Here is a 21,202-nt window from a genome sequence, read left to right as displayed (position 1 = left end):
TATCATTCCCGGGCCCAAGTGTTAAATTTTCCTGCCTTGCATAAACACTGTCAGTGTAGTCTTCAGTCCCATCCCCCAGAGAGCTCACTGACCTGCTGAAAATCAGCCATAGTGAAAGTAACCACATCAATATTGACTTTCCTAAGTGCAAAAATGCAAACTTCTGAGTTAGTTGCTCATCCGTATAGAAAGACATGGGACTACTAGTCTCGGTGCTGCTGAATGAGAGCCGAGAAATTTGGTATTGATCCTCCTGTGAAAACTTCACTCTGGAGGAAGAACGTTCTGTGGGCTTTTGCAGAACATGACCAGGAAAGTTTGGTCACCAGGTGCTCTGGAGGGTCTTCTTAAACCAGAGTAAGCTCGACAGCACACGACCGTGTGGCCCAGATACAGGGTGAGCGACGGTCCCCAGGTTGTCCAGGACTGCAGAACACAGGACTCTTGTGTTTTACAACCGGGACAGTCCTAGTCTAACTGGGACAGGTGGATCACCCTTCCCAGACAGCAGCACTGGGGGACAGAGAAGGGCCAAGGACCCCCTGAACATCTATCTGCTCTGCACCCCCTGGGTGCTTTCCTCCTGGGAATGTCTCTCTCTGTCTCACATAACGCCAAGAGCTCCGTGAGCTAGACATGATTACCCCACTTATGTTGGAGGGATGAGGCCATACAACTAACAAAGGGGTGGGTGCGTAACAGGAACCCAAGCCTGTCTACCTCCCAACAGTGATCTCTCCCGCAGAGAGCTCTGCCTCCCGTTCAGTCACCGCCTCCACATCTCAGGCTCCTGCCGGCGGCTTCTCTAGCAAGTGTAACTCCCTGATCCCCCCCTCCCTCCCCCTGGGCCTGTGCTCCCCCATCTCCCGGCCTCCCTTGAGCCAGCCTTCCCATCAGGACATCCAAGGGCTGTGGGCGCCGGGGGCGGGTGGGGGCTCGAGGCAGGCGGAGAGAGGACTTTCTCATCCTGTCGCTTTTCTGTCTCCCGGCCAGGTCGGTGAAATCAAGGCCCACGCGGCCGAGTGGAAGGCCAACGTGACGGCCGAGTTCCGGGAGACACGGCGGCGGCTCAGCGTGGAGATCCACGACAAGCTGCAGCGGGCGGCCACCATCCGCAGCATGGAGCGCCGGCGCCTGGGCCTGGACCAGAGGGCCCACTCGCTGGACATGCTGTCCCCCGAGAAGCGCTCCGTCTTCGCCGCCCTGGACACGGGCCGCTTCAAGGCCTCGTCCCAGGAGAGCATCAACAACCGGCCCAACAACCTGCGCCTGAAGGGGTCGGAGCAGCTCAACAAACACGGGCAGGGCGCCTCGGAAGACAACATCATCAACAAGTTCGGGTCCACCTCCAAGCTCACCAAGAGGAAAAACAAGGACCTCAAAAAGACCTTGCCCGAGGACGTCCACAAAATCTACAAGACCTTCCGGAATTACTCCCTGGACGAAGAGAAGAAGGAGGAGGAGACGGAGAAGATGTGCAACTCGGACCACTCCAGCACGGCCATGCTGACTGAGTGCATCCAGCAGCAGGCCGGGATGGAGAACGGGCTGGTCCCCACGGACACCAGAGACCAGGAACTCGAGAACAACGCGTTACTTGAAGACAGAAACTAAATGCTGAGGACCTTGGACTTGACCAAGCGTCGTGTTTTTTATATTCACCCTGAGACACGTGCCTTAAACAGACTTCTCGTTAGTCCGAAATTACATAGCATCGAAGAATATATTTCACTGTGCCATAAACGACTGAGATGAGAAAGATCGCTCTGCCGAAAGGAGTCAAAGAACAAGGACTGCACTTCTGGCGGCGGCCGCGGGACACTGGGGGAGTGTTCGCACACGCAGGAGGTCGTGGCCGCAAATGTTAAGGGCGTGTCTGGGACGGTGCTTGCACCCCTGTGTGGTGCCACCCCGGCCCCAGCATGTAGAAAAGGGCAGCTATTCCTTAGACCAGCCTTCTGAAAGGAACAGATGTGTCTCCTAAGTGGAGTCTCATTTTCCGAACCTACCGTTAGAGATACGTGCACACACAGAAGGGGACCGGGTGGGGGGTGAACGAGTACCTGCAGGGAGGGTCTGAGTTGGCATTTTGGCATGTTGCTCCGAGCTTGGGTTTTGATACAAACCCTTCAGGGCGCACCTACTCTTTCTAGGCTCCAAATGAGCGTCTGTGGGACCTGAGAGCACGTGGAATTTGTTGGCAACAGATCAGAGCACACGTATTCAAAGGTGCAATTGCTTTCCTCATTACAAGAGAAAAAAAATCACAAATGCATCACACTGTGGAATACCACCTTAACCAATGACAGAAGCCTACCGAACTTTGTCTTTTCGACGAACGATGAAAAAAGTGAACCCGCGAGCATCGGCGGACACTCGGCCTCATTTGCTGCATGGTTACGGGCACAACATCATGCATTTTCCTCAGTGGGTGCAGTGGTGAAAATAAACTGGTTCTGAAACGTTCACGTTCACATTTCTAGTGGAACTTCGGTTATAAGTCGTTTTGATAAGAGGGGGAAAAAATACCAAAACAATTGCCTTGCATGATGCCAGTGGCTTGCTGTTCTGTCTAGCTGATCCTAATTTTTTTTATAAAAATAGACATCCTGCATGTCTGAGACATACCAAGGAGGACCATGGCATCATTCCATCTCAGGGCTTTTTGTCCCTTTGGGTGTCTTAAGGTAGACATAGTGACGAGGTCCAGTCCTGCTATCTCCAAACGAAAGAAAGATTCCCCCAACTCTTGTACACAAAGATTGAATTGTTTTAAAATTGCCTGCAGCTTAAGTGCCATTAATGCCATTTACAAATAATGCTTAAAAGAAATATTTACAACATTCCACTTTTATGTTTGGGTGTTCCTTATTTTGAAAGCATCACTTCTTTTCCTTGCTTGTTTCTTTAGCCCACACCTGCTACTCACGAAAGTTGGAACCCCAGTGTGATCGATCGTTTCAAGGCAAACAATAGCAACATCTGATAATTCTGATTGTTCCATGAGGTTAAAATTGTGAAGGAAAGTGGGGGAGTGGCTAGTCATAGGTTTTGAGAAGATTCTGAATTGATGATTTTTTTTTTTTTTTAATCAGAAAGGGCAAAATATGTGCTAGGCTCACCATCCTTCGCCTTTTGCATAACTGGCTGGCCATTCACACTTAACTACGTGGACCACACTCTGAAGCCTTTGGACTTGCAAACCCAGGAGGTTGCAGGTTTTGGTCCTCCCAGGCTCAGCGCCGCCTGTTGGGGGTTTCACACAATTCACACACAGAGTGGATTTAATCAAGAGATCACAGGACTAGTGGAGACTTCCCGAAACCATCTAATGCTTTCTGACTTCTGGGGAAAATTATATCTGCCACATCCTTGACCACTGGTACCAGGGCAGACCTTTTCCTGCCCGTCTCCCCAAAATGCCTGGACCACATGTAGCTCCCCTTTCCCCTGCCCCAAATTTTGGGCTCCAGTTAAAGTTCTGGCATTTCCTTTGGGAAGGAGCCAAAGAAGAGTCACTTTCATGAGGCCCTTCCTTTCCAAGGGTAGATTTGGTTTAATGCCTCCACTTGGCTGGAGCTGTGGCTCACTGGTGACATCCTGTGTCCACACATTAAGAGACACAGGAAACGACGCTTATGCAGGTGTGGGCGTTGGCTCTTACTGGGAGAGTCCTTCAAGCCTGCAAAACGTGTTTTTATTGGTGGATAACTGGGACTTTCTTATTCCAACAAGTTAAAACCTTCCTGATTAAACTATCTATCGATCCACCCTGTATTACTTCTCACCTTCTTTATAGTAATGTGTTAAAAATTCTAGACCCTACAGACAAATCTGGCGAAGAGGCTTCCCTGTCATTTATCCAGTGGTTTCCGTGGGCCAGGCACTAGATTTAGGCACTTTATGGGCGTTAAATGCTCGCTGAAACCTCACAGGAACACTGTACTAGAAGTGGTTATAAACCCACTATACAGATGAGGACACGGGAGCTCAGGGAAGCTAAGTAATTTACCCAATGGCACACAGCAAGAAGGTGGTAGAGCTGGAATTCAAAGGCTGTCTGACCAAAGTCTGCTTTTGACTTTGCTATAGCGTCCATGTTATGCATTCTTGTGTGTGTGTGTGTGTGTGTGTGTGTGTGTGCATGTGTGTCTTTCTAGTTTCATGGACACGGCATACAGAGGTGGGGAGAAGATCTCTGTTACCAAGAGGGCACAAGGTCTTTGCGTAAACATGACCTCGCGGGTTACCCCTGCAGTTACGTAAACATTATTTTGGTTTGGGTTTTGGGAAGGCTGTATGCGGCACACTTTCTGTACTGTTAAAACTGCCCTTTGAAAGCACTCTTTTGCACTTTACTTGCTTAGTTTGCAGGAACTCCGAATACAGCAGGAATAAAACAATTCAAAGCACTAAACTAAGCTGCACATTCTACCAAATGGAACAGGTGTTGGTGTGTGCTTCCCCAAACGAGTCAAATCACAGTAAATACAGAGGGATCCAAAACAGCCCTCGGCGGAGAGTGGGAAAATCTCCAATATAACCTGTTCCCTGAGTACAGGGGGCGGGGGGGACAAAGCCCCAAGGAATATAATCAAAGAAGAGCCCTTCCTCTGTGGAGATTGATCCATTAAATATGCAGTGTTGGACAAACTATAACATACTCTCCAAAGGAGATGCTGAGAGGGAATAAGAGCTTGGACTCTGCTTAGTGTGTACAAGCTAAGATCTGGGGGGAAGCTAGTTGTTGTGAAGCTGTTTGAATGTCACCCTTGTAAGATGGGGCCAAATAGCATGTAGCAAGACTGCTACAAATTCTAAACACACGTCAGCACAGCCCTGCCCTTCCAGCCTGCGCCCCACCCCCCGCCCACATAAACCTGGAATAAATGCCTCAATTTTGCACACGGGAAGAACACATGTTCCGTATCTTCAGTGGGTGGTGACTTTCGCTTCACCTGGTAACTGGGTACCAATTTTTTCTTCTCTGACAGATCTGGAGGTTTACTGGTGACAGCTGAGGGACGGTTTGGAGACTAGAGCTCCATACCAACTCCTCATCCAATAGCAAACTCTAAGAACTTAGCGCTTTTGGGGGTAGGGCCCTAATGTGTGTGTAGGTAGGGGTGTTCCTGGCCTGCAGGTGGGGTGACTGGGACTCTTGGTCTGCGCTCCCCTGTCCCAGCCTGTGATGGTGGGCAACTGAGTCCTTGTGCATCCAACTTTGTTACCTCATCAGCACATCGAGGGAATTGAACACACAAAATCATCGAGGTCCCTTTTAGTTCTGCAGCATTCTGACCAAGCATCCCCTGGTCCACGAGTTTGTTAAATTTATTAAGAACCATATTAGCTGGGTTTGTAAATACCGACTAATGGGCCCCTTCATCTTAGGCTAAGAGAAGAGCTTAGTCTCCTGCCCTTTGGGATTTGTTTTCTGGGTAATTGATGGAGACCAGATGTATTTGGGAGCCTGGTGTCCAAATTAGAATCATGCCCTGTGTAGGCTCACTCTATCCTCCCTTAGAGCAGGCTGTCACCCGGAGGGCTCAGGCGATGCGGACATTTTTTGCATGGCATTAAGATTATTTAAAGAATTTTAAGCTGTTGCTATTTGCAGTCAAATGTAGTAAAAGTTCCCTTTGATTTGATTACTTCATGAATTCATATACTATACACAGGTCTCTCTCTCTCTCTCTCTCTCTCTCTCTCTCACACACACACACACACACACACTGGAAATGGCTGCCTTGGGTTCTATGGGGGACCGTTCCATGTTGAAAGTCCTAATTGCACTAGACATTAGCAAACCACCTCCTTCCTCCCTCCGAGAGGAGGACTTCCTGGCTGAGTCAATGCCGCTCATCTATTTGTGTGCTTGGTTTTGGGGATTAGTGAGAATGTAGCCAGAATTTGGGTGAGGCAGATTTATACTCATTGGATTGGGTAAGAATGGAGACCATCCAATGTATACCATGGTTTCTGAACCATAGGAAAGGCATAAGAAAATAAAACAAACGTGCAGAGACTCTCTAAAAAAAATGAGGAAGAAACCAGTATTGCATTTCTTGTCTTTGCTTTCCGTATCCCGCTGATGTTTCAAGTGGAGGTTATTGTTTCTGTGATGATGCACCTATGTGCAAAGACGGTGGCTGTGTCAGCAGAGAGAACTTTCATCAATATAGTTAGTGTAAGAGCTAGTTAGCAATGGTCTTAAAAAATAAAAATGGGGACTCTCTGAAACAAAGGTGACTTCAATTTGGCATTGTCGATGCTGTATTCTGCATATGGAAACTTTGGGATAGCATGTTGAGGACATGGCTTATAAACAAAGCCCTGCACTCTGTCTTTGCGCGATAAACCACCTGTGTTTTTCTTCACCAACTTGGCCGCAGTCCATGTAAACTTCAGTCCTCCTGTGGCAGTCCCTAGGTCACATGACATCAGCGCAGTGGCATTGAGGAGAAATAAGAAGTGTCTCTGATTTTACTGAAAGTGATTATCATTTTCACAGGTGCCTAAGATTTGAAATCTACCTTCTGTTCTTGGTTCTTAAGTGAAAAATCTCTCATAGTTCCCTGTGCATTAAAAAAAAAAGCCCTTGAGAGGACTCTGCTCCATCAAAACAGCAGACCTGTGCTGCGGAGGGCAACTGGAAAACCTCTCCTTTGCCATCAGGGTGCCGAGCTTGAAGGGGGAAGGTGCAGTGGTACCTAGAAGCGATATGCAAACTAACCCACATACCAGCCTCCAGCCTCTCCCGTCCCAGACTCACAGGCAGGGGACCCAGTGATGATGAAAACCCTTGTGTGGAGGTGTTTTACCTATTTTTCTCTCTGTAGGATTTCATGGTGCTTTAAAAAAAAAAAGGCATTTTACTGAAAATGCGGGGTGGGGGGAGGAGGGAATTTCGTAATGTTCTTAGGAAAAGTACAAAAGCAAATTTGCTTGTAACATTTCAATAAGCTGTGCTGCTATTGTCTTTATTTGATGATGATGTAATTTTTTTTCCAATGATGCAGAAAATTGCAACAAAGACCTTCTGGAAGATCCAATCCAATGTCTCTCCTGTTTTCCTTTCTTTTGTGGGGCCAAGCACGGTTCACAGCGGCTGGGTCGGGAGCTACACTCAGGTCTTTTAGGGAATGGCTTCTTGCCTGGCCGAGCACCCGCTTACCTGCACGCATCAGGCCAGAGCCTATGGAAGGAAACCCACTGTCTTGCTGGAGGAGGAGACCACAGTTTGACGCAGATGATAAGCTCCTCAGGGCAGGAATTAGGTCTTTCATTTCCAGCGCTGAGCACTGTGCCTGATACAAACAGAGACACTCAAAATTATTGAAGTGATTTTAATGTCGTTATTGATAGCGCATTTGCATCCTTCAAGGCAGATTTAATTTTTTCATGACTTAGAAGTCTTTTGGAGCCAAGACTCCTGAAATAAGCAATTTATACCACTCCTAAAGTATCATCTTGGTCAAAACCCAGTTTACCTACAAAGTAATGAGTTGGGTCTGTATTTTACAACGAACTCTAAAATTTACCATGATGGTTGTTGAAATAACTAGACTCTAAAATGACTACTCTGAAGGATAGCTCTCATTTAGATGTATGCTGATGGAATATTTGTTTTAAGACCAATGTCATTACTACAGATACAGTTTTAATGTCTATGAATTTAGGAAATAAGGGATTACGCTTTGTGGGGATGTCAAACGTATGGCAAATGGGTCACCACCCCTGACTCCTGTGCCCAAGGCAGCTCTCTTTATCACAGAGTTACTTCCCTATCAACCCAGATACATTCTCAGAATCCACTTTAAGACTATAGCCAAGGTTAGTAGTTTTCAAAATATGGTCCAGTGACCCTCGTAGGTCCTCAAGATTCTTTCATGGGATCATGAGGTCAGAACTGTTTCCAGAACAATAGTAAGACATTACTGTCCATTTTAACACATTCCTTCAGGAGGGCATGCATTTAGAACTGAGTAGCATTAGTCACTCAGAGGACAGAGGCAAGGCAGTGTGATGCCTTTTGTTGACGGTTAAAGAGTTTTCCAAATTTCTGGTAAATGGACATATGTTTCTTAGAAAACCCCAAAGTACCCAGATATAATTGGAAAGGGCTTCCTGCTGTGCCTCATAGGAATGGATCTTAGAAACAGCCTCAAAACAATATTTCTCTGGTCCTGCGCAGCTGCTTTGTGGGGATCCGACCCCTCAAATTCCTCTCCACTTAGCCCTAAGAACCCTAGAGGCATCTCACGGTTACTCAATTTCTTGGCCACCATGCTGTAGTCAGTTTTCTAGAAATTTCTCTGCCCCTCTGGGACCGGAATTGATGGCCTTCCAGTGATCCCCTTGTCCGCCTTCCCTGTATCCAGAGCTCATGAAGGGACATCTTTTTCACTCATTGTTTCCATGGGCCTGGCACAGTGCACAGAACGTGGTTGGATTTTATCCAAAAAAAAAAAAAAAAAAAAGACTTTTTTTTTTTTTTTTTTAAAGACATTTTTTTGGTTGAATAGCAAACCCCAAACAATGGGTGTTGAGTAAAGGGCCTCTGTGGAGAGTAGGAACAGATGAAGAGAGCCCAAATCTGGGGTGAGCTTAAGAGGAGCCTGGATGGATTCAAAAGAACAGGGTAGCTGTCCAGACAAATGGAAAATATCTTGGAAGATTTCTGGATACAGAACACTGACTCCAATGACAACTTTTACCTGGTCACGTCTATGACCTTACATCAATCACAGGCACCAGAGTGGTGTAAACAACCTTAACACAAAACTGTGGTTTTAAAATGCTAGGGTACACCTGGCTGTGTGAATTTGAGGTGGCACACAGCTCAACATCCATCCTGCCTTTGCGGGAAATATTTCAAAATTTTAATGACTTGTTCTTAGAAATAAATTGAAAAAGGGGTTCCTGGGTGGCTCAGTCAGTTAAGCGTCCGACTTCGGCTCAGGTCATGATCTCACGGTCTGTGAGTTCGAGCCCTGCATCGGGCTCTGTGCTGACAGCTCGGAGCCTGGTGCCTGCTTCCGATTCTGTGTCTCCCTTTCTCTCTGCCCCTCACCTGCTCATGCTCTGTCTTGCTCTGTTTCTCAATAATAAACGTTAAAAAAATTAAAAAAAGAAAAAAATTTAAAAATATAAGAATCTAAAACTAAAAAATGTATATATACAAAATGTCACACAATCTATTGGAAAGAGTCGTGTTTACTAAATGAATTTTAAAGGTCATTAATTATTACTTGGAATAATTTAAGATAAATAAGGATTTTTTCCTCACTTGGAACATGACAATATTAGAATATTTTCCAATATAGTAAACTACGCTATCTACAAACCGCCTACGACAATGGTTCTTCTGAGTTATTTGCAAATACCTGAGGCAAAGAACAACTGTAAGACTTTGTAAGATATAAACTTGTTTTGAAAAGAGCCTTAGAGAACTCTATCATTCTGGAACCAACACTATTAGTTACAAATGTAAGAAACAGAAATACACATAACACTAACGTAATTGATGGATGTACATTTTAATATTTTATGTAGAACATTAACCTATGCCTCAAAAGAACATTGTTCTGATTCCATAAAAAGAAGAGAAGTAGGGGCGCCTGGGTGACTCAGTCGGTTAAGCATCGACTTTGGCTCAGGTCATGATCTCACTGTTCGTGGGTTCAAGCCCCGCATCGGACTCTGTGTTGACAGCTCGGAGCCTGGAGCCCTCTCTCTCTGCCCCTCCCCTGCTCACATTCTGTCTCTCTCTCAAAAATAAACGTTAAAAAATTAAAAAAAAAAAGAAAGAAGAGAATAGGCTGTTCCATTATTTCCAAAAATGAATAGAAGCCTGAAACAATTTCTCCACCGAATGATTGTTGAGGGGAATAAAGAGAGACATAGGTAACAGTGATGGTAGCTAGTTAAGACTGCACCATCCATCCATCCATCCAACTAACCATTTAACCTACTCTGTATGAGATCCTGGGACAGTGGCAAGGGATGGCAAGTTTCCTGCCCACAAGAATGTCACATGTGCAGTGAGGCAGCCCTGTGTAATGTGCTCTGGGATGCTAAAATCCTGCCCTTTGGTTGGAGGAAGAATAAAAATAGGGCGGTATGTGATTCTGTTCAAAAGCACAAGGAGTTCTCACAAGGGGGCTAGGAATTCAGAAGGCATGAGGATCAGTGAGCACCATGGCAATCAAATAGGGCTTTCTGTAAGAGGCAGCATCTTAAAGAAGGTGTAGTAGGACCAGTTAGGGAGCAGGAGTGTGTGAGTGGCTCCAAAGCATACTTCTGGGTAATAATATTTAAGACTGACCCGTCTGTCTGAGGATACCACAGATAAATCCTCGCTTGGGATTACTTTGTTATAAGACATTTTCTGTTAAGGGGCGGGGGGGGGGGGGTGGGAGGGATGCTTTAAAATGACTCAAGAAATCACAACGTTAAGCCAAAATTAAAAGATGAACAGAAGATTAGCTCTATTAGTCACCAATTACAACAGGAATTATAACTCCTTCTGATAGCCACGTGTGACTCAATCCCATGCAGTATATGAGTTCCTCTTCCTTCTCTGTGTTTTCCCTCCTTCTTGCCTTTTGTCAAGCAGATCCTAGGTTCTGGCTTCATTTCCTCCGGGAGGAATATAATGGCAAGAATATTCCTGCTGCTTTGATTCAAAAGCCAGGTCCACAGGAGGATTTCAGGTGACAGGAAGCAGAGGAGATTGGAGCACACGGATGGGAAAGTATCTTCCCTGAGTAAGAGGAGGCTCCCTTAGGTTGGGGACAGACTCTGGGGTCTCCCCAGAGGGGGCCTGCATGCAGCCTCCTGGAGAGAAAGGACAGACAGCATGATGAGCCTCAGTAGAGGAGCCCTTGGGCAGCCCCGACAGAAGGCCAGGGGCCCTGGGGGAAGGTGCTGGGCCCCAGGATCCTAGCCCAAACCAGCAACCACAGTAGGACTTCCCACATTCCCAGTAGGGTGGGTCTTGAAAGGGAAATTTACAGAAAATAAAGAGCGTCACTGTTTCTTGCAGACCTGAACTGTTTTTCTGTCCTAAATGATTCTTCTTGGTTTGAACCTGCACCGTCTTATTTCTTAGGCAAGAACAGATCAAGTTTTCTCCCTGATTTGTGGATGATCCCTGTTTTAGAAATACTGCGCATCTGGACTGGACAGTCTCTTTTTGAGGAAGGGGTGGGGAGGTAGCTTCTTGTAACTAGAGACCAGGAATGCCCTCGGCTGATCTCCTACTTGTTATTTCCTTCCAGCCTCAGCAGTAGCAAGGTGGGGCCCAGCAGAGTTTGCCTCCTCCCTCGGGCAGAGAGGACGGTGGTTGGTGGCAGAAGTGAGGGGCTCCTGTGGGGAGAGAGATCCAATTAGCCACAGGACTGGACTGCACATGCACCCAGGCCTGGCTACCCCCTGGATGTCCAGAAGCACATTCTATGCCCGCTTCTTGGGCTCTCTCCCTTTACTAGCTCAGCACTGTGGGATCTGGGGTCCAGGATCAATTTCTGGCCAAGGTGAAGAAGGACTCATCCTGGAAAATAGGCATATGTGCATGGCTGGGAGGGGCCCGCCTCCCCCTTCCCTCTCTCTTGCCCTCTCCAGTCCTCTTAGGAGCTCCTAGAAGAAAGATGAGCTGACTCCTAGAAGCTGACTGCATATTAGGAGTGGGGCTGGATGATTATCCTGCACAAAAGTGTTCTACTCTCTCGAGTTCTTTTTCCTTTCATCAGTCTGCCCTCTGTGCATCCCCACCCTCCACCCCAATTCAAGCAAGAGAAGGATGTGACTGGAAAGGAAGCAGAAATAGCCTAATATTTCCCTGGCCTTTAATTTTCCCGAAAGTCTGAATCCTTAGTGATGCTGACAGAACAATGAGAACTGGTAAAGGAGAAAAGGTAGGGGATACAGGCAAAAGTGTCTACCAGAAGCTAAAAGGCAAAATAATCTCTCCAGAGAAGATGGCTGCCTAGCCGGCAGGTGGGGCCACAGGGTCTGCTTCTCTGCGAGGGTGGGGGGGGGGGAGGGGAGGGGGCTCGAACATCCCCCAAGGGCAATATATCGTGTGTTCTGGTGTGGGGTGGGGCAGATGAGCCAAAACCATTGGGCAATGAGTATAGAAGATAAGGGGAGGGGCCCCACATAGATTACCTGACTTGTGTGAGGCACAGAGGCCCGTCAGGAAGCTAAAGCTAGCCTCAGATTTGGGGAGGGCTGGCCCGAGCAGGCTAAAGGTTTCAGAAAAGTGATCCAGCAACCGTCGAAAACAAGAAGAGGTGGGCTGAGGTCATAGAAAGGACTGGAAGGGATCTGAATTGAAGGGACTAGGGAGAGCCTTCCAGGAGGAAGTAGGCGCCTTGCATGGAGATGCGGGCAGGCTCCAGGAGACCTATTTCTTCTCCCTGGCTCTCTGAGGCTGCCCCTGTGCCTGCTCCACAAGAGGAAGAAGAGGTTGCTGGGACAGAGGAAGAGGTCTCCCAAGACCGGCTCTTCCCAGGGCCCAGCCAACTAATACAACACAATGCATCCATCGAAGGCTGAAAATGAGTGTAGAAGGTTGCTTGACTCACCGGGGATCAGGCCACACACTGAAAAGGCCACACGCTGAAGAGGCTGAGCTTCAACTAGGTGCATCTCAAGGCAGCGTGAGGGAGGAGGGGGCCAGCTGCACTAAACTATTTGCCAAGCCCTAGCCATAGGCCAGGTTCTGGACCTCTGCACAAACAGCTCCCATCTGTACAAGGGGAGGTAAACATTATTGAAGGTACAGAGCTGGTCTTCTGTCTCATGTTCCTTCCTGGGGGGAAGTTTATTTCAGAGAATCAGCAGATAAAGGGAGCCGGAAAGTGTACAATGTGAATCTCTGTTCAACAAAAACAATGTTCAGTGCTTAACAGTGGTGGGGGTCTCCCCCATTTCTGTATCTTTAACCTAAGGCTTCTGGGCCTTTCTGGCAAGACCCAGTAGATGTCCCAAAGACCATTAGAACAAAGCAAGAGGTGGCCTTTTACATAAGAAGATTAAAAAAAAAAAAGAGGTTAGAATTTTTTGGGTGAGAATACATCGGGTCTACCATATACGAAGCCCGTAACTATGCGCCAGGCACATGCACCTATAATTAATGATTCTATTGCTTATTAGTTAAATAATTATGTACTCAATATTTAACAGTAAATATTTCTATTCCTCTTACCCTATGCTGTTATCTGTACAGAAGAACATAATTGATTCAGAGGGAAATTTCTACAACAGTATTTGACAAGTCCTTGTCTTCAGAGAGTACGTTTCCCCCTTTCAAATTTATTTTCCTCCTATTTATGTTTTAACTCTCAAACTGAAGAGCCTTTCAACAGTAACTGGCTTTTCAGGCCCATCCAGAAGGTTAAGCTGGAGAGTCCCCCTTGTCTACCACAACAAAGGTGCAAATCACATTGGCTAAGTGGGTGCCTGAGGGGCCAGACAACTTGAGGGATGCCCTTAAGGTCACACCCACTGCCAGCACCAGCCAGAGGGTCAAAAGGCAGGGACAGAAAATAAACGTGTGCTCAGCTCCAGATCCCACATTCTTCTCACTGGCGCTTCTCTGCCATGAAGCTTCTAATCCCAACATGAAAACCACACCAGAGTAGAGGGGGGAGGGGCTCCAGCAGAAGCCACTGCTTTGTCCTCAATGGCACCAGGTAGGCCCGCAAAACTCCCCTCTCTCCAGAGTCACTTGGATGAGTTTCTTAAGGCAGGATATCAACTCCCAGAGGTAGGGGACTCTTCCTCCCCTTCCGTTACAAAGGAGCAACCATCTGCCATTGAGGCCCCCTCCAAAGCCCCCCTTATCCTGTGGTCTCAGCGAAAGCACTGGTTTTGGCCAGACTCAAGCAACAGCGATGCCTTGTAATGACTGTACCTGAATGTCAACAGCACTCCCCAGCCCCCAGCCCCATCCAGCTCAGGTGAGAAGATAAGTCCGAGCTCTGGTTACAGGCTGTCAGTAACATCAGTAGGAAAAGTCAGAAAGTTCTCTGCTTATCAGAAAACATGTCAGGCTGTCCAGGGGTAAGTGTGCCATGGAAAAGACAAGGTAGTGGCTTCACCTTCCTCTTTTTCTGTCTCCCTCTCTTGTTCCCCGAGTCCCATCCTGTTTGAAGCAGCCAAGGACAGTGGTCTGTTGGAGGGACTCGGGTGGGCTTAATTGTTACAGGGACATGTGAAATCCTTCCCCTAGGCCACACCTGCCGTCCTCATCCTGGATGGTTTCTCTTCACCAGATGTGGCTCCCAGAGAGAGAAAATGGAGGTGACTGGCCATTCCTCCCCGTCTCCCTCCTGCCCCGTTCTCCCGACTCCCACAGTCGGTCCAAGGTCCGTGATTCACCTCCAGTGTGCCAGGTAAGTGGCCTTCGGCAAGAATTTCCTCCTGCAGTTTGGGAGGGTTTGGCTGCAGGTGATGCTTTTACATCTATGCACTTCCCATGTTTCACATGGGCCCTTTGAAGTCATGTATGATTCCATTCAAAAATGCGTCTTGCATTTAGACATCATTTCACATCAGAAGAGCCCACTTCCCTCTGGCTTTAGGAGGCCAAGAGGGCTGGTATTGGGGGAACCTTTGGTTGGGGGGGATACGACTAGCATTTGTGTGCTTTGGAGTTCAGTTTCTGAGCTCTGCAAAAGCATACAGTTTTGCTTGTTGAAAAGCTGCATCCCATTGGCCTCATGGGGTCTGGGAGGGTGGGTGGTGGTGGTATGATGCTGAGAAATGGGCAAGAGAGGGGACGGGACTCCAGACTCAAGTAGAGCCTGCGCCCTTCTTCAGGCGGGGCTGTGACAAGCAGGGACGTGGCCTCGGACTGCCCTTCGGTACACAGAAGCTGCACCCCCCTCCTCGACCTCGCCAGGGCTGCACTGCCTGCCCAGCAGCCCCGTATCCTGGGTCCTTGTGCGCCAGGCAAACCGTCCGGGCCAGGCATAGACAGTGGGGACAAGAAGTGGTTTGCCTCTTCCTGTCTTCTGCTTTCTCTGCCGCCGAGCAGCCAGTTTCTGTCTGCTCTGCTCGCCCGCCGGGAGGCTCCACGCAGAGCCGGCATCTGGAGGGCAGCTGCTGCTGCCAGCCCCACCTGCTAGGATGTCTCTCTGCATCCAGACTGTCGCCCCCTTCACTCCCAAACTCTTCCCTAGGAGTCATCTTAGTCCAGTTGTTCTGAATGCAGCAAAACTCCCCAGGGAGACCCTCCCTCACACGGGTGGTGGTTGGGGGGGAGCGGGGTGTAGCCAAGGGTGAGAATTGCATCAAGAGCCACGGGCAGTATTTCTCAGGCTCTGCCTGCAGCTGCCCTCCCCTCGAGTCCCTGGAGTTCCTCTCAGACCATCCTGAGTCTCTGAGAGTGACTCTCTCATGCAGTGCTCATCATTTCCCTCTTGAGCTGCTGGGCTGTGTGAGTGCTCTGGGCTGCTGCCAACAATCGGACTGGCAGGCAGGCCATGGAAGACGCCAGAAGGTCCCGGGCTACTGGCGCTTCACTGTGCACATCCAAGAGAAGGTCCTGGGTGGTGCTTGTGCCAAAGGCACTGAAAACATCACCATCAAGTCTGCTGCAGTCCACACTGCCTTGAGTAACTAGTGGGAGTCACATACGCTGTGTGTATATACTGGCAGGGCCCGGGGGGTGCATACGTTCATTCTTTTACGTTATGGTGACTGTCCTTCTCTGGACAGTTTTCACTTCCTTTTCAGAGGCTGGACCTTGCAAGAACATGGGGGAGGAGGATGCCCACCCTCCTCTAGGACTCGGAGAAGGGGTGTGCAGAGCAAACGTCTTCCCAGTGCTCCTACTGGGAGGGCAGGGGAAGGAACGAAACAGTGGGGCCGAAGCACAGCCCTAGTCAGAGATTCCTGCGGTTTCCCCCAACCACACTCAGAGCTGGAGAGCTGCCCGTGGAGGGGTAGAGACTGTGGAAGGCACTTATCCCAACCTTCCGCACAGGGCCCAGATCCTCTTCACAGTAATCCTGAGAGATAGCCCTCCAGCTGCCACCTGCGCATCTCCAGCGTGAGTGGGGAGGGGTTCGGAATGCGGCCCGACATGCCTGTTGTGTGTCAGGCCCTCACTTGGGTGTCAGGCCCTCCTCGGTTTACTTGAAACAGACATTGCTGTCTCCCAACACGCTTGAGTTCCTAGGAATAGATTGCAGGGACAGCCGCATGCCTCCCAACGTCCCCAGCTAACTCAGGCCATCTCTGGGAGTTGACATTTTCTTCTCGTAGCGATATTTATTGCCAGGCTTCCAGCACACAGGAGCTGGCATGCCATTAAAGTGACAAAGGGGAATAAGAAACAGGTGAGGGTCCTAGGAGAAAAAGGCACAGAATATGCACCTACTAAGAGGCCGGAGGGAGGGATTAACAAACAAGAGTGGCTTCAAACTTTGTTTTCCATCTTCTTTTCCATCTGGGGTTCAAGTGTGGAGAGAAGATGATCATTCACTCATCCCTTCACCCAACATTTATTGAATGCCTACTGTGTGCGGGGCAAAGGCGGGGATCCGGTGATGGATCTGCCCAGGGGACCTCACCAGCTTGTCAAGGGTGAAATCCATGACGTCGATAAATGTCATCGAATGTGATCAGTGCAATGACAGAGGTGTGCCCCTGGAAAGGGGTCCCAGCTGCCACGTAGTGGAGGAGACGAGCAGGCAGGGGTCCAGGCAGGCAAGCTTCAGGAAGAGGCCTGAGTAGCAGTTGGCCTGGGGAGGGGCATAGGTGAGGGTTCTAAACAGAGCAGAATTGTCAGCAAAAGCACAGAGATGTACAGGTTGGGACGAGCCGTGTGGGTGCTGTTATAATGGAGAGACTGGGGCGCCTGGGTGGCTCAGTCCGCTAAGCATCAACTTCGGCTCAGGACATGATCTCAGAGTTCGTGGGTTTGAGCCCTGCGACAGGCTCTGTGCTGACAGCTCAGAGCCCAGAGCCTGCTTTGGATTCTGTGTCTCCCTCTCTCTCTGCCTCTGCTTGTGCTTTATCTCTCTGTCAAAAATAAATAAACAAATATATATATATTTTTAAAAGAATGGAGAGACCAAGATGGCGGTGTGGAGGGAGGCAGGCTGTGACAGCCTCAAATACCACGCGGAGGACCTTGGACTTTATCCTCCAGGCTGTGGGAGAGTACTGAGGGTCTGTGAGGAAGGGGTAGGCCTCAGAGGAGGGTTCAATGACCACTTTGTCAAGGAACATGAACCCACATGAGGGAATAGCGCAGTGGACCTATAGAATGCATCCAATGCTTTCAGGTAGGAAAAGCAAGGGTTCACACATCTGCCCATCTGGTTAAAGGGACTTCTTCACTTTGGTAGGAAATAGCAGCAGCGAGACCCAACCCAGGTTATTTAGAACTTTGATTCAGTGTCTTCTTTCTCAGAAACGAATTCAACAACATTTTCTGTTTTTGTTTTTATTTTTTTTGTTTTGTTTTTGTTTTTGTTTTTGCTTTGTTTTGTTTCAGCTGTGGACTTGAGACTGGAGCTGCTGTCCCTTTCAGTTATTTGATCTGTATCTGCATATATTCCCTGCCCCCCCCACCCCTTCCTTCACTTCCTCCCTCCCTCCTGATGAAGATTTTTGGGGTGATAGTGGGGTTCGTGGGGTCCAGAGCCAACGGCAGAGAAAGAATTCTTGAAGACGTCGTTGGTGCAAAAAGGTGATTTTATTGAAGTCACAGGGACAGGACCCGTGTACAGAAGAGCTGTCCTGGGACCCTGAGGAGAGACTGGTTATATACCATGGAGATGGGGGAGGGAAAGTCCGGGGGAAGTTTCTAGTGAGACTTTCATATGCTAAAGAAGACTCCGGAGGCTACCTGAGGCCTAGCTATTGTCAAGCTATGGTTGTTTTTCCCTCTAGTGAAACATTAGCATTAAGACAGCAGGGAGTTTCTGGAGAAAGGTTTTACTCTGCCTGCCTCAAGTATTTGTCAATGGGCTGTGTGCAAGTTATAAGGAAATTTAATTCTATCTGCCTTTTCCTTCTTGCCTTTGTTCCCCACGTCACTATGGGGGGATGATGGAAACTTGGGTCCTGCAGGACGAGGATCTCTATCAGTTAACCCTTTGTTTTCCCCCTTTCCTTTGTTTCTGGGCAGCCGGAAGTGCCTGAGGAATAGCACACACATCCCACCAGGTTGGGGGCAGGGGCGGTGTTTGTGGCCTGTCAGCTTGCCTTATCCCTTCCTTCACTTCTACCTTGCCACTTTCCTTTCTTCCTGCCTCCCTCTCTCCATTCTTCCCTGTTTCCCTTCCCACTTCTCCCTTCCCTCCCTCTCCCCACCCCCACCTCCTTTCCTTCCACATTAACTGCCCATTAATAAATGCAGGCAAAAACGCATTAGTAATTCTTCCTACTATGGCCTGTGTGCCTTCTAGTAAAGGCCTGTGCCTTTTCCTGAAGTTTCCTGAAATCATTCATCCTTAGATGAGGCCAGCTAGGCTGAACTCCTTTGTTGGTAAAAACAGAAGAGAGTAAAGAATGGAAATAAGCCTCAAGCTGGGAATTAGCCCTCCTCCTCATAGAATTAGGTTATGGAGGGCCCCAATATGGGGAAAATGTGGATCAGAGTTTTGTGGTATAAGCCATCAATCAAATAGGTAATCAAGAGGCAGACTCTCAATCTTGGCTCTTCTCTCAACACAGTGTCTACTGCCATCAATTAACAGGTTGGTCTTTCTTGGAGACAACATTGGTTTGGTTAGCAATACAGGGACCTGCCCCCCCACCCCCACCCCGTCCCCCACCGCCCCGGCTGCCATGCTGGAACAGTGAGGCTGCTCCCCGAGGTCCAACTTTCCCTTCTACTTCTATCCTCAACTTGCAATTTTACACCGGTCTGTTTGCCAGGCCCAAGAATGGGGTCATCATAGGGATTTGCCAGCCACAACAGATCTTAAAAAGCAGAGTCTCATTATGTCGGAGCTAGAAAGGGCCTTAGAGATGAGCTTCACATTCATTCAGGATATTTTTAGGGAACACCTGTTTGCCAGGCTTTGCTCTAACTTCTGGCCCTGGCACTCAGGGGAATAAAGAATAGGGCACACTGTTCTCTGGATTTCCCTTTTTGTCTTGGCCACTAGAGACATTCTGAACCTCTTCTCCATTGAACTGAGCCCACTGAATTTTTCAGAAATTCCACTAAATTTTCGGGTCTTTCAGTTATCTACTTGAGACAGGTCTTCTGCTCATTTAAAATTGTTTCATTTGTGTCTGTATGTAGGTTTTCCAATTGTCTTATTCTCCTTCCCTCTGTCCTTCCATTCCTTCCTTCCTTCCTTCCTTCCTTCCTTCCTTCCTTCCTTCTTACCTTCCCTCCTTCCCCTACTATTCATTGCCTACTATGTGCCAGGCTTGGCTGGGGCACTGAGATAAATTAAGTGGCTTATAATCAAGTAGGAGATAAATAAAAAAAGAGGAGTGACTATGGAAAAAGAGTCAGGTGTTCATTGGAATGTGAAAGCAAAGTCTAAAGCCCCTCCCCCACAAGACTCCTCCCCCCAGATTGCAGTGGCACTTTGACTTCATGAAAGTTCCATTCAGTTAAACTGTCCTTTGGCCTGTCAAAGCCTCTCAACACTTGCATCCCTTCAGAGACACAGCACTGGCTTCTCTCCGTGTGTGTCTGAAGGTACTTTAAAACCCGAGGCTAAGATCTATTTTCTCCAATGTTCATCATTTCCCCCCTTCTCCATGTGGTTTTTATGGGGCTTGCTCCACTCTTCAGTATGAATTTCACATTGACTTGGGGTCAGAAGTTTTCTAGGGGAACAGAAAAGGAACGGAAAGGGAACAGGTAGCCCTTTCTGTAATACAAGCGTGAGGAGAAAGTTACTTTGAGGAATTGGCGCAAAGGTGGATTTCCCAGCCAATTTGTGGCTGAACAGGGCCTGGAGGGATACAAGGACCCATGTAGATCATCCAAATCTTGAGGTCTAGTTACATGCATCTATTAGGCAAAAAAACAGTAGGACGTCAATCTAGTGTTCTTTAGGTAAATTTTTTTTTGATCTACTTCTGTACTGCAGAGGTGTTTACTGAACAGCTAACTGAGGCTAAATTTAGAAGTCAGCTTTAAGTAGTTGGACTAACCTCATGCTTTTGATGTGATTGGTCAGAATCATTTTCAAGAGAGTACCGCTATCCTTAGTTTTCAACAGCCCCAAAAGAAGGTCACCTTGGAGAAGTGGTTTTCAATGGCCATTCCCTCAGAGACCATGCTCTCAGCCCACCCTCAAACCATGCACATACCTCATATACCCACAAAGCGTCTCTGACCTGTCCAATGTAGCTCTTGCTGGTTTTCACAATCCATTTCCAAAGCTAAGCAAAACAAAGAGATCACTCTCTTGGCTGATAGGAAATAGTAGTACTACGTTTAGAGAAAAAGCCAAGGAAATAAGTATATGGATTTCTTACTCCATCTTCCCCTTCTACTCCCACAAGAACTCAGTCAAATTCTAGAAATTGTTAAAATTTTAAAAAGTCAACGATGAGGTGAAAGGTAGTGACCAAGATTAAGCCTTAAGAAAATACATCCAAGAGCCCAGAAAGTATCTGTTGTGAGTGCTGAATGCCCAGAGTGCCAAGACCCAAAGCAAGAGTGGAGGGTACAAAATGCCCTCATTGCCATAAGTGGTGGGGGAGGGAAGGTGAGGGAAGAGGAAAGACAGTCAAAAGTCACCAAACAGGGGCACAAAGAATCTCCATTCCCTATTTAGATTTCCCTCAAAATTCAATAAAGTAATAAAAGGTCACAAATGAGATTTAACACGTACCTTAAAAGACCCCCACAAACAGCAGTGGGAAGGGAAATACTATGAATCCACATGACTATTAGGTTTTATGGAGAAAAGGAGATTGGGTGATGGGACGGCATTGGGCAATATTCTACCAAGCTTCTGAGTTAGATTTTGTGACATTTTTTCCTAATCATATTCATAATCAGAAGTTGGTCAGATCTCTCCTTTTCCCTTCTCTCCACCTTGCCATTTCTCTTCTCTCCTTGCGTTTATTTCTCTCATGACTTAGGGACAAGGTCTTTGGAGTGAGCTGGTTTGGGCTTCAGTCTTGACTTTGGCACTTACTAGCTTTGTGACCTTAGGCAAATTAATCTTGTTTGGCATGTATTTCCTCTTCTGGAAAA

The 21,202-nt window shown here is 47.8% G+C and overlaps 2 protein-coding genes across 10 annotated transcripts in view; one reads left to right on the top strand and one right to left on the bottom strand.

Moving 5' to 3' along the window:
- Positions 1 to 7,055, top strand: part of KCNK10 (potassium two pore domain channel subfamily K member 10) — a 132,950-nt gene extending 125,895 nt beyond the window's left edge. For all 5 annotated transcript variants that reach the window (XM_019461957.2, XM_019461954.2, XM_053889687.1 and 2 more), the window contains one exon: positions 994 to 7,055. In XM_019461957.2, coding sequence (XP_019317502.1) covers positions 994 to 1,614 — 621 coding nt within the window. In that variant the 3' untranslated portion in view covers positions 1,615 to 7,055. The remainder of the gene's footprint in view (positions 1 to 993) is intronic.
- Positions 6,944 to 21,202, bottom strand: part of GPR65 (G protein-coupled receptor 65) — a 143,483-nt gene continuing 129,224 nt past the window's right edge. For 4 of the 5 annotated variants that reach the window (XR_008417286.1, XR_002083595.2, XR_002083593.2 and 1 more), the window contains one exon: positions 18,816 to 20,379. The gene's annotated coding sequence lies outside the window, so the exon portion shown is untranslated. Of the gene's footprint in view, positions 7,311 to 18,815; positions 20,380 to 21,202 lie in introns of those variants that run through there. The other variant, XR_008417285.1, reaches the window with a different exon arrangement.

Source organism: Panthera pardus, unplaced genomic scaffold (genome assembly GCF_024362965.1).
Source record: "Panthera pardus isolate Hobbes unplaced genomic scaffold, ASM2436296v1 HiC_scaffold_24, whole genome shotgun sequence".
Classification (NCBI taxonomy): domain Eukaryota; kingdom Metazoa; phylum Chordata; class Mammalia; order Carnivora; family Felidae; genus Panthera; species Panthera pardus.
This window is presented reverse-complemented; position numbering and strand designations above follow the sequence as displayed.